The 13,107-nt window shown below is 39.7% G+C and overlaps 1 protein-coding gene across 1 annotated transcript; it reads right to left on the reverse strand.

The window, feature by feature from the left end:
- Positions 1-1,926: 1,926 nt before the first annotated feature.
- rerglb (RERG/RAS-like b) lies at positions 1,927-12,023 on the reverse strand. The gene is made up of 5 exons (XM_051382858.1): positions 11,701-12,023; positions 10,373-10,429; positions 9,446-9,519; positions 4,558-4,706; positions 1,927-3,101 (listed from the first exon to the last, which is right to left on the reverse strand). Exons 1-5 carry the CDS (start codon positions 11,750-11,752, stop codon positions 2,816-2,818), a joined length of 618 nt encoding a protein of 205 aa, XP_051238818.1. The 5' UTR covers positions 11,753-12,023; the 3' UTR covers positions 1,927-2,815.
- Between the last annotated feature and the right edge of the window lie 1,084 nt (positions 12,024-13,107).

Raw genomic sequence — 13,107 nt, forward strand, 5'->3', positions numbered from 1 at the left:
CTCTCTAATTTGAAATGATTCAGTAATAGATCAGGTCCCATGAGCAACATAGAGGGGGGAAAAAAAGAGCACGTCATTATGATGATTTGGTAATTGTGTGCTGCCATCTAGTGGGCACTTTGGGAACATTTCTTTGTTTTCGGGGCCAAAATTCAATATAATACTGGTGCATTTCTCCTGCGACCAAACCAGTTATTTTTAGCAGTTACACACAGGAAATTCCTCTTTTCTGAAGGCTTTAGAGAAATGCCTCCTCTCATGGTCATCTAATTAAAGTTAAGCTCAAAGCCGAACAGAAGCCCCTCTGAGGAACTAACACAGGCATCTTATTAAGCAATGTTTAACTTTAATTTCCTCTGGAACAGCCAATGTTTTTACAGTGTTTACAAAAGGAACATTCATCTACAAAACGCTGCATATGTGAACTAATTTTGCACGCTGTGTGGCACATTCTTTGTTTACATCATGGTGACATAACTGGATTTAATAAGAGCAACAGCACAGCATTGAATGAGTTCATGCCCTAATTGGTCTTGAGTTCACGTTCAAGATATTTTTCACTTGCTTGGATACTGAAAAGACCAAATAAATACAATAATTATTAAATCTATCAATTAGTATACACAATATCTAAGATGGAATAGTTACATATATTATTGTACTGGTGAACTGATGCCTTAAGACATGGTTACCATAGAGAGTATGATATTACAGTGAACAGTATAGTAATTAATTATAAACCAAAGAGTAGCAAAACTATGAAAAAATTATAATATAGTTCATTGAAGTGTCAGTAAAATGCATTAAAACTGGCTTTTTCCTTCACTGAAAACCTTCTAAAACTTGCAGAGCAGGCTGCACAACAATGAACTGAAGACACATTTCCCCTCACAGCACAATGCAGAAGGGCAGTGAAGTAATATCCAACAGCATGGACAGTTCATAACCCCGAGTTCACAATGTACGAACATTGATTAAGGAGTTTCAGGGTAGGCTGGAAAGTTGGCCTGAGTTAAACATTACACTGTCACAAGCTAATCAACAGCTAATCACACTTGCATTCCTCCATGTTGTGATTTGGTTTAATGATAAACAGTCACGTCTGACGAGTGAAAAGATGGAGGAGAAGCTGATTGCAGACAATCAGTGCTTCCCCATCCTATACAGGTTTCCAATGAAAAACTACAGCAAACCAGACAAAAATTAAGCTTGGAAAGTATCTGTTGATGCCAAGAGCAAGAATTGCTATTTGCTATTTGCTGTGAAAAACTGTGTCTGACTGACTACAACAATATACACTGTATCGTTTCATCAAAGTCCCTACCAAGCTCGATTGACACGTTGCACCAGGACGAAACAATAGACCTTTTTCACAGCAGCCACTTGAAATGAAATAGTAGGGTAAACACAGGTGTTACCAATGATATTGATTAAGGTCCTCGTTACCTCTGTTCTCTTTCTCTCTCTCTCTCTCTCACTCTCTCTCTCTCTCTCTCTCTCTCTCTCTCTCTCTGTCTGTCTGTCTGTCTGTCTGTCTGTCTGTCTGTCTGTCTCTCTCTCTCTCTCTCTCTCTCTCTCACCCCAACTAGTCAAGGCAGACAGCCACCCACCTAGAGGTTTCTGCCTCTTGAAAGGAAGTTTTTCCTTGCCGCCGTCGCCAAGTGCTTGCTCATGGTGGGAACTGTTGTGTCTCTGTAAATAATTTTATGGTGTATGGTCTAGGCCTGCTCTATTTTGAAAAGTGTCCTGAGATAACTTCTGTTATGATTTGGTACTATACAAATAAAATTGAAAATTGATCCACTGAGATCCATTTTTCATTTGATTTTAAGAAAATTGTGAAATTAAAATCTATAAATTGGAAAGTTTGAGTTGGAAATGAGGAAGAGTATGAAAACAAAGAGGATTTAAACGCAGACAAGTGAGTGTGCTGATAATGCTTTAATGTCACCGACAACCTCTGTAGTCTCATTTAGTGACTTGTTAGCAACCGCTATTTTAAGACACATAAAAGCTTTACAGGTGAGGTAAAAACGTGAACATTTCTTAAGCTCGTGTTGACCACAGATCTTATTTCAGTCATATAAACAAAATCCATTTAATAAACCCACTAACTTTGAGGCTAGGGAACCCGAAGTGCTAACCTCAGTTAAAATGCTAACTTAGTTCTGGGTTTGAAGACTCATTCCTGTTGCACTCTATTGTAGTTTAATGAACTCACAGAATTACCACCATTACTCTGCCCAACTTGAACCTGAGCAGAGATCTACTTGGCCAAAATAAATGAAACATCCTGTGGGGGAAAGCAATTTGGAACCCCTCTTCATGGTTAAGTGTAGAAGTGGTGACCAGCCCAACTTTTTTTGTTTGTCTTACATTTGAATTCAAGAAAAAAGTCTGAATGAAAATGTAGTTTTGTGTTGCAAAAAATGTGGGTTTTTTATGCTGTCCTTTCCTGCTAATCATCTTGTGACCCCTTTTTGTCAACAATAACCTGCTTTATTTTAATATATATGTTGACATAATTAGTCCTTTCTAATTAATAGTCTATTAATCATCTAAACTCAAAGCAGAGTAACACATCCTAGGTAAACCCAACAACAAGTACAAAACCAAAGACTTCTACAAGACTAATATTTCCGTGTTATTGTTAATGTGACCCACATACACCATTCACACCTCTTCCATGTTGCCGCTGTGTACTAAACAGTTTACAGACCTAGCATGTAACCTCTTGACCAGTTCCCTTTAGCACAGGTCCACACACAACATCCCAGTGCCTCCTCCTGATTGGCTGCTGACCTCACTGGGACGGTCACACAGACTTCCTCCTCTTGCCAAACACATTGTTGATGAGCTTGGCCATGGACTTGGAGCCGCTGTAGCGTCTCCGGTCAGCCCTGTACTTGAGGTGCTCCATCACCTGTCGAATGAGCTGGGTGAAGAGGTTGGCGATGTCCTGGTAGCTCTCGGCTGCTGAGACCTCCTGGAAGTGAAAGCGGTTCTCCTGAGCCAGGCAGCGGCCTTCGTCCTCGCGCACCTGCCGGGCATGACACAGGTCCTGCTTGTTACCCACCAGACACACAGCAACCTCCGTCTCCCTAAAAAGAGACAAGAAAGTGTGGACTGGTGAGACGTAGAGGATGTGGAGCCAATAAAAGCAGCAGTAATTACTCTCTGAGGAGTGATTTATATTTTATTATAAACCACTCCAACCCTGCTGGACTCATTATTGCAACAATTTGTCTGGAGAAACTTTGTTCAAACATACAGAACTTTATTTTATATTGTGGTCCTCCATGTAAAATCATCCATCTATTGCTTCCAAGATAGGTCTCAGCTGCCAAATTGAATTCTTAAAAACGTCTGAAAAGCAGTTTTTATTTCTTTTTAGGCTATCATTGGATTTACATACACATAAAAGTGTTTTGATCCTTATCTCCATTAAGAATGACTGATTGCTGATCTACACTCACATACTTATCACTGACTAAATAAATCTCTTCCCTCCACATAATCAGGATTCGTTGACACATGAAAGGAAGTCTGATGGATGTGGTTGGCCCATATTTCCAGCAGACCAAATTTACTAGATGCCTGTAATTTTGCAGCGAACCCCTCACACGTCATCGTGAATCATTTATTAGTTTGAGATTGTCAGGGCCCAGCATTCCTTACATTCAACAGCATGAGGATCTCTGTTCAGCTTCAGAGAAATAGAGCAACAATACTCTGTTTTGTTCTGTTTTCCCATCGTGTTTACAGCACATTTGGGGAAATAATTCTCAGCATTTCAAGGCTTGTCAACGAGACGAGAAATCATATTAAAACTGTTTGGATAAACTCAAAATGGCATATATACCAAGGCAAAAAACAAGACTGTTTCTCTTGACTCAAGTAGGTCCAATGTGTAACATTTATTAGGATCTAAATATTGTACTTCATTAAAAATATGTGACAGCTATAATAATAATAATAATAACAATAATCATCATCATTATCATTATCTAATGTTATAATATATTCGATAATAGCCACAGGTTTTCTGTATATTCTGATTATTATATAAGTATGTCAGTATAATAAATGTTTTAAGTAACACTTCAATGCAGGACTGTAACAGAGTTTTACAGTGTGGTAGTAGTACTTTATTTTAGGTTAAAGTTTTATTTTATTGAAAGGATCCTCCTCCACTGCGGTTTTTATTGGCATTTTCCATTACATGAAGTTTTCACTCAACAACAAAGATTTGTTTTCACTGATAGTGTCTCAAAGCTTTCAGTCAAAAGTACATTTTAAATGCATTCTTGACATTGTTAATACTTTTTAACCAAAATCTTAACATAATAAGCCACATATGGCACAAGCAAATTTGAGAGAACATTTGTTAACACGTTTTGGATATGGATCATGTAACCTCATCAAAGGAAATAGTTAACAGGGCAACAGCTGCTCTGATCCACCATGTCTTAACTTTATAAAACCCAGCAGTGGCTTGTTGAATGAGGAGGTTCCCCATCAGCGTCCAGAATAAAATAACCTCATTGTGCTTCTGACCCTTTGCAGTTGTCTATGCGTGCCTCCCGAATCTGACGCAGGATGTTCTTGGCGTTGATGAAGGAAGTGCGGTCACTGATGTTGTACACCACCACAAAGCCATCTGCCCAGTCCACCGGCTCCTCCAGTATACACCTGGCCTCTGAGCTCTGCCAAGGACAACACAAGCTTTTATTTTGGTATCACACTGAGCAGATTACATAGTATTTATGCGTCCTATATAGACTGTTTTTATTGCGACAGATTGAACTAGAGAGAAAGGGGTGAAGGAAATGACTTTTAGTAGATATTAACTGATGAACATGAGCTTTAAGCAGCATTGTCTCAATGGCAGTTTGGTAGTTTTGGCCACTGTCAGCACTGGTTTAATGAAATTTATTTGTCTAATATGAATTTATTTAAGTCAATCAATTACACTATTCAACTGAGAAAAACAAGATATATAAAATATAATCAAATATGTAATATGATAAACTTTTGTGTTATTATATATATTACAGTATGAAGTATTCACAACCCTCAAGAGTTTTCATATTTTTTTGCTTTACAACATTTAATCAAATGGAGATTTATTGTGTTTTTTGTTACAATAATCAACAAAAAATATAACATTTCATATCTGAAATTAATTGAGATCTCTTTGTAGATTCACTGTGGCATTAAATTGCCGTTTTTTCTTATCAGCATAACACACAACATTAGAGCAACACTGATTCCATTTTGTAAAACATGAAAACTATCAAGGACATGAGATACTTTTTAAAGATCCAGTCTATAGGATTTAGTGGCATCTAACGGTATAATCATCCCGCTTCACCCTACACTTCCAAGTGCAAATGAGATACTACGGTGGGTAAAATATAAAATGTAAACGCCCCAACTAGAGCCAGTGTTTGGTTTGTGCCTTCTGGGCTACTGTAGAGTCAAGGAGGTTGGGACAGGAGGATAAGGCAAGGGGGCGTTACTACACTGTTAAATGCAAAAACATCTGACACTAGTTCAGTCAGGACCACTTTTGTCAAAATATCTTATATTCCAAGCAGAATTTTACATTTGGCGGTATGGCTCTGTTCTGGGACCTCCTTGTCCTTCCACCTGCCTTTTGGAAAAACATAAAGAAGGGGAGAAAACCCCCCCCCTCCATGTGCATACATGGAAAAGTTTAAGACAAGGAGAGCGGCAGCAGAGACCCCCCAGGGTACAGAACAGAGCAAGCATCAATGGCAGTAGAGGAGCAGCAGAGATAGGCAGGCAGGCTAAAGCAGCTTAATTAAGGCGCCATGTAGATGTTTGCCAATGGGTGCTTGAGGAAATCAGGTGAGCTGTCAGCTGACTGTGTATGGTATCCAATGGGAAGCTTAGAGGAATCAGCTGATGTATGTTTATGACTAGCTGTGATCGTATGATATAGCTGTAACTGAAAGCTAAGCCTGACTTCGTGCCCTGCCTGAACTAACGCTATGCTCAATTTGTGGCACCCCCTGGTGTCACTGAGTGTTTGGTGTGGTGTTGGCCATATTGATGCTTCAGTGCGTTCTTACGGGGAGGGCTCAAGAGGCATATTCTGCGTTATGTGATTCTGACAGTTTGGACTATGCTACAGTAAAAACGGCTGTGTTAAAAGCGTATGAGTTAGTTCCTGAGGCATATCGCCAAAAATTTCGAAGTTGGGTCAAGGGGATAAGCAAACTAACGTAGAGTTTGTCCGTGATTTGCTGTCCCATTTTAATCGTTGGTGTTTTTCTACAGGAGTGGATTCGTTTGACAGACTTTGTGAGTTGATTGTCTTGGAACAATTTAAAAACGCAATCCCTTAACGCATTGCAACGTATGTTAATGAGCAGAAGCCCCCCACGGCACTTAAAGCGGCTGAGTTGGCCGACGATTTTGTGTTGACACATAAAGGTAGTTTTGCAGATGCGCGCTCTGGAGTTGAATGGAAAAGTGAAGATAATGGTGGAAATTCTCGCACTGGTAACCAGTTTCCGAAGTCTGTTCCATCGCATGCTAGTACAGAAGTTGAGTTGGGAGAGCTGAGTTTGAATTGAGAGTTTGGAAACATTTGGAACAGTTTGGGAGTATTTGAGACCGTTTGGGAAAATTTGGAACAGTTTGAGACTTTTTGGAAAAAATGTGAAAAGTTTGAGACAGTGTGGAACAGTTTAAGATTTTTAGAACCGTCTGTTTTAAATAAAGTCACCAAGGCCGACTCCTATCCTTTACCTCGAATGGAGGATTGTATTGACCAGGTTGGTTCAGCCACATTTGTTAGTAAATTTGATTTGTTAAAAGGATACTGGCAAGTTCCTTTGACAGCGCATGCTCGTGAAATTTCTGCATTTGTAACACCTTACGGACTGTATGAATATACAGTCATGAGTTTTGGCCTGCGTAATGCAGTACCCCATGCCCGCTACCAAGAAGGAGTTGATGCGATTCCTGGGTCTTGTAGGTTACTATCGAGCGTTCTGTAAGAATTTCTCAACTGTTGTTGCACCTCTGACAAATTTGTTAAAGGGCAAGGCTAAATTTGTGGTCTTCTCAATGTCAGATTGCATTTGACAATGTGAAGACTCTCCTTGGTGCTGCTCCGGTGTTGGCTGTACCGCGCTTGGATGAACCATTCAAGCTGGAAGTCGATGCAAGTCTTGTTGGAGCAGGTGCCGTTTTGTTGCAGGAGAGGGAAGAGGTTGATGGACCTGTCTGTTACTTCTCTAAAAAGTTTAATTCATATCAGCTTAACTATTCTACAATAGAGAAGGAAGCGCTGGCTCTCATCTGGGCCCTTCAACATTTCGAAGTCTGTCGGTTCTTGAAATGGGTCATTGGTGGTGTATACGGACCATAACCTTTTGACCTTTCTTTGTTCGCTACAGTGTCGAAATCGTAGGTTAATGCGGTAGATGCTATTTCTTCAGTCTTGCACCTTAGATGTTAGACACATTAAGGGGAGAGATAACATAGTAACATGTGCTCTCTCTCGTGCTCCAGTGTTTTTTTTTTGTTGTTGTTGTTGTGCTCCATCTATTCCTGCCCTGTTCCTGTCCTCCCTCTTAAACTGATTTTCAGGTACCTGGTTGCAGAGGTGGGACCTAGGAACAGAGTGGGTATCGAAAAACGTGAGGTGGTTTGTTTTGGGGTTTTTTTGTCATTTGATATTCGGTGATCCCTTTTGGACCCCGTCTTAAGGGGGGGCGCCCCCTGGTATCACTGAGTGTTTGGTGTGTGTTTGTGCCAGGTCAGATTGTGGTGTTGACTGGGGGTTAATTGGTGCCAACTGGGAGAACCTGGGCCCGGTGCTCCCAGGCTATATAATCAAGGCCCTGTTGCCCATTCTAGCTCTCTGCTGCTACTGGTTGGTATTGTTTGAGTTGTCCTAACTAGTTGTTTGATTTGTATTAATTTGTTGCTCTCTTTTTGCAGGCATGCTGCCAGTGGTGTGAGGACTGCAGCGTGGCCTCATCTTATATTGTTTTGTACACTTTACAACATACACACACATTCTCCCTAATGCACACCTTACGCTACTGACTACCCTAGTATACACACTCTATATTTAAAGTATTTAGTTGTTCAGTTCATAATTTGACTTTTTGTTCAATAAATTACTTTTTTTTTTGTTCTTTAAAGTGGTGTATCTCTCATATTTGTCATGCCTTAAGAGCCAGGGTGTGACACTGGTCTTAAGTTTTATTTGGAAATATGTCAACTGCCTATTTCACTGTCTTTAACTGCAGGTAACCATGGCAACAGCGCATCTTGTTGCCAATGCTAGACCAGACTTAACCATGACTTAAAAATACTACAGACAAACATTTTAAAAATGATTTTAACACAAAGTTTTTCATCATAAGTATGCATTACTGTTCCACTTTAGAGCTATTTTTACTGCTGTTCTTGTTACCCTGAACAACACAGTGTGCAGACATGTGCAGAGCAAGAATAGGACAACAAGTTTGAGTGACCTTGAGGAGAAATAATCAGTGGAAGGACAAGGCCTGACATGTCTGAGCCCTCGAACAACAATGTCTCAGCACTGTAAAACCTCACTTATCCTTTTCTCTTTCATTGACTCCATAGTTTCTTTATGCAGGTCAGAAGGTGCAGGTCATCCACTCAGTGTTTCTTATAAAAAGGTGGTGTTACAGTGAGTTTATCCGACAAAGACAATGACCTGTTGTTGTGCTGAGCCAAGGGCTATTCCAATAAAATACTAACTCTGTAGTAAAAGGCCTCTCAGGTATTTGGTCTTGTTGAAAGAGAAGTAAGCAGGTTATATGGCTCTTTTCTTCTCTAGCACACATCGCCTTAGGGTACTCTCATAAACCCTTTAGATACCCAACTTTAAGTGCCGTATGGATTGTACACGTGCCGGCCCAAGGTAAATATCTGACCACGGTTCATTCAAGGTCATGGACATGTGCTGCAGCTTCTCCAGGAAACTTGAATATGTGAAATGCTTGTAGCACCAAAACAAAAAATGATTGTTTTCACTTCAGCTGAAGGATGACATTGTCTTTGATGGATTCTACCATACTTGGGCTTTAAAAACTCTTTTGAGCACCGTGGATTATTTCAATTTATTTAAGCTTTTTTTGGCACTTGACACTTTGGAGACAGTTTTCTCCCAACGCTTATGATTTATCTTTAAACATATGGATGGATTTTAAGGTTTACTCCTGAAAAGACAGAATTCTGAACGGTCTTACATTCTAATATTTAACTTATCCCATAACAGTCATGTATGCATTAAGTGTAAGACAAAAAAACAACATTTTGATTACATTTCCATTCCCAAACTCAAAAAGAGTCCAACTGCAGCTCTGCTCTTCTAATAAAAGTTCTGAACAAATATTACTATATCGGGTGTGTTAGTGATATGTCGTACCTGAGAGCAGGGGTCAAAAACTTCCAGATTCAGCTGCCTGCCATCGATTGACAGCCTTTTATGGTACAGGGAATCTGTAACAAGGAGTGAAAAATAAATAACACAGTTATATTAACTGAATAAAATACTGACTGATGGCAACTTTGTGAGGCAGTTTGACTTAATCTATGTGTTTGTGTTAGTGATAGTGATAGATGTTCATCCAATCACCTGCGGAGTTGCTGTTCAAAACTGCCGGCTCCTTTCCAAACAGTTTTCAACTTCTTCCCAGGAGGTTATGTGTAACAAACCATCTGACATCAATTTGGCATGCCAGATGTTTACATTTGTAATATTAATTGGTGTTTTGTAAAAGTCCTCTTTGAATATATGCCGTATGTCATGTAGAATTATTAATCATTTTTCTTAATCTCAGGTGGGCAGAGTGACAATTAAGGGAACTTGGGATCCTAGTGCCATTTTGAATCTTAACACTCACTTGGGCCAGTAGTATTTGCACTTTGTCATTTGACTTCAGGGAGTAACGGTCATTATGAAATTAACGTTAGCCACAGAAAAGGCACTGATTTCACAATCAATACTGGCCCACAGATGGGTGAGACAACTACATACAAGTGTGCATTTATAGTGAACTATTACACTCTCATTGCAAGTAGCTGTCTGCTGGTTAATAATGCTAACACGTTCACCACATCTTTATATGGTAATTATATGTAATTGTTTTATTTACAGCTTGTTCCACTGTCCCCAAGTGGCAACAAAAGGTTTAATATGGCTTTAATCTAGATTGTTAATCTTGTGAAAGGTCAGGTGCAATTTATGCACCACGAAGCGACTAAATAGCAACCTCCATGATGTCTGAAGATAAACTCTGTTCTCCGGAACCAAAATCAAACCACAATCATCATCAAATCTGGAAACACTTACTGGCATTTGAGGCATATTCACCGATGAAGCGCCTGGTCAGGAACCGCACAAGGACAGCTGGAGGAAACAGACCAAATGAAAAACAACATAATGAATCATTACACTCTCATCCCTCACAGGTGGCAGCAATGGGGCCAAAATGACCCTCATTTACTCCTCCGACTGCAGGCACATCACGGTGCCAACAGTCTACGGGATTGGAGCGGTGAAACAGTAGCCTCACATGAAAGAGGCTGCATGGCTTTTCTGGAAGGCCTGTGTGCATATTTGGCAAGCTGAATGGTTATATTTCCCCCTCTGCCTTGCCTCCAGACTGCGAGTATAAAACTGACCACAGACAATCAGTTTCAATTAAGGGCTGAAGTTTCAAGTGCTGAACTCTGGAAGCCTGTTGCTGATGGTGGTCACGGGCCTCTCAAGGGGTTATACAGGGGTTATACTTTGGCTATGGGGACACACAAACATGGGTTTGGCCCAACAAGTTAGTCATGCATGCCTTCTGGGAAATGCAATACAAATTCAACTTACAGGACTTTAAGACACAATAGCAATTCTTTCGGAGCTTTCTTCACACTAACATTGATATATTTAAAGTGTAAAACAACAACGTGCAATGAAAAAGCAACAAGCAGAACAGCTAGAGTAGAAAAACATTTTAAACAGACACACATGCTGCCTCCAGAGGCTACAGCATCTCCACAGTAACAGCTCAGCTTCACTGCCAGGCAGCGAGAATGGAGATATCCCATTGCTTTATGAAGCTTGAACACAGCACAGAGCCAGTCAGTCTTAATTGCCACCTCAGAGACTGAATACTTATATATGCAACAAGACCCCAAGCAGCAAGAAGGGTCCTATAACTCCCCCACTCTGCCTCACCTGCCTGGAATGTTTGACGTTGCAGATTTAAGATACGGTCACATAAACTGTTAAAAGCCTTGGAAAATAAGCTGTAAACAAAATAATATCATTGAGCATGCCACCTTGACACTTTTCTCTCTTTTGTGATGTTTTGTTGAATAATTGATTAATGGAGAAGATAGATGGGTGGATAATGAAAATAGCCTTATCATTAGTTGCAGCATTAAACTCACACGTGATACCCTCCAGATTTTCAGGTTCTATCCCACAGAGATCCTACAAACTGTGATTTATTACGCACTAAAAACCATTATGATTTAAAAAACACTACACTGACTGTTTCAACTGTCAGCACAAAAATAAATCAACAAATACGACTTTTAAAAGACATAATACACAGTACAGAGATATTGACTGAAGAAACACAGATATTCTTTACTCATAAAAATGACTTAAAATCCACACACCTGATTTCCCGGCCCCCTGGCTTCCAAGCAGGGCCAGCTTGATGTCGTTCATGCCTGTGCTCTGTCAGGTCCTCAGCTGGCTCTCTCTCTGTGTTGTGTCTGGTATCTGGGTTAGTGTCGGCACACTAAATGCTCCTTACAGTCCAGGCTGGATGTGAGTACAGGACTGCCCCCCTCTCTTCCTCTTCAAAGGGCCGTTTCACTTTTTAAAGCTGAAGAGAGAGAAGAGGGGGGAAAACAAGTGCCCCTTCTATGCCGTCTATCTGTCTGTGTGCCAAGCGGTCCTTTGCTCTCTCACACCCCTCTTTTCTCTCTCTCCCTCTCTTTCCTGTATCCAATATAGCTCTCTCCCCCCTCTTTATTCCCTCTCAATCCATCTGTTTTCCTTCTTTCTGTCCTCTCATGTGCCTATATATCTCTCTATTCTGTCTTTTTTCCTCCTACAGAGAGGTTACCCAAAGGTCATGGCTGACTAAACCTATTGTTCTGTTCCAACTCTGGCACTGTAACTGTAATCCAGCAGCCATCTATGGACATTTGTGTTTATATTGTAATGTTATGGAGGCCCGTTCCCACCAAGAAAAGAAAAACATGAACTGATGAAATAGGAATGACAAAAATGTAAAAGATGGTAAGCCAAGATTAAAAGAATATAAGTAAAATTACTTATTGTCTTTTAGAAATTAAATATTGCCTACAACTTACTTGCAAAAGCAAATATATTCTGAGAGAAAATTCCTCCTGATATTTTATATCAACCTAATCAGAAAAGATTTTTAATGAACATATCTATATGTATCTGGAAAACATTCAGTCACAACATATTTACTTTTTTCTATCATATCCTCTTATGCAATACAATGTCTGTGAGTATGATTATTGTTTTTGTTGTTATGTGCTTCTGTTTAGGGACTTAAACACTTTAAGATTAGGGAAATTTTGTGGTTAAATATGGAAAAAGTTAACATTGATTTGAAGCACAAGATTGTGTTCAATCTGACATTCAACCAAAACCTCTAAATCCAACCACACGTGGGACTCAGGATGCAAGCCCTAGTCCCTGGTGTCAAAGTCCTGCAATTTGCACAAAAAAATCTTAATTTTCCATAATTACAACTTAATACAACTATTTTTGTTTTCATGATTCCCAATTTTTTATGTTCTCTTTTTTTTTTTTTCATTTATCTGGCAGAATTGGGCTTCTATATAATGATGCTTCGTATTCAGTTAAAATCAAGAAACCAACATTTTTATTTCTTCAGGTGGTGGAGTTATTGTTAACCTCTCTATTATAAGATCTGCCAACATCCTGCTGCGTCGAGTGTTGATAATATTCTGGCCTCAAGGAAAGTCATTTTATTGAAATTGGTCGATGTATTTTCGTGAAGGGAAGGCAGTGATATGATG

This window comes from Dicentrarchus labrax, unplaced genomic scaffold (genome assembly GCF_905237075.1).
Source record: "Dicentrarchus labrax unplaced genomic scaffold, dlabrax2021, whole genome shotgun sequence".
In the NCBI taxonomy this organism is placed as follows: Eukaryota; Metazoa; Chordata; class Actinopteri; family Moronidae; genus Dicentrarchus; species Dicentrarchus labrax.

Bases quoted from the DNA above. Each gene is read 5' to 3' on its own strand.
- rerglb (XM_051382858.1), bottom strand. From the start codon at position 11,752: ATGAACGACATCAAGCTGGCCCTGCTTGGAAGCCAGGGGGCCGGGAAA. The intron at 9,520-10,372 runs GTAAGTGTTTCC...TCCTTGTTACAG, and splicing joins TGAATATGCCTCAAATGCCA to ATTCCCTGTACCATAAAAGG. The intron at 4,707-9,445 runs GTACGACATATC...TGTCCTTGGCAG, and splicing joins TTTTTGACCCCTGCTCTCAG to AGCTCAGAGGCCAGGTGTAT.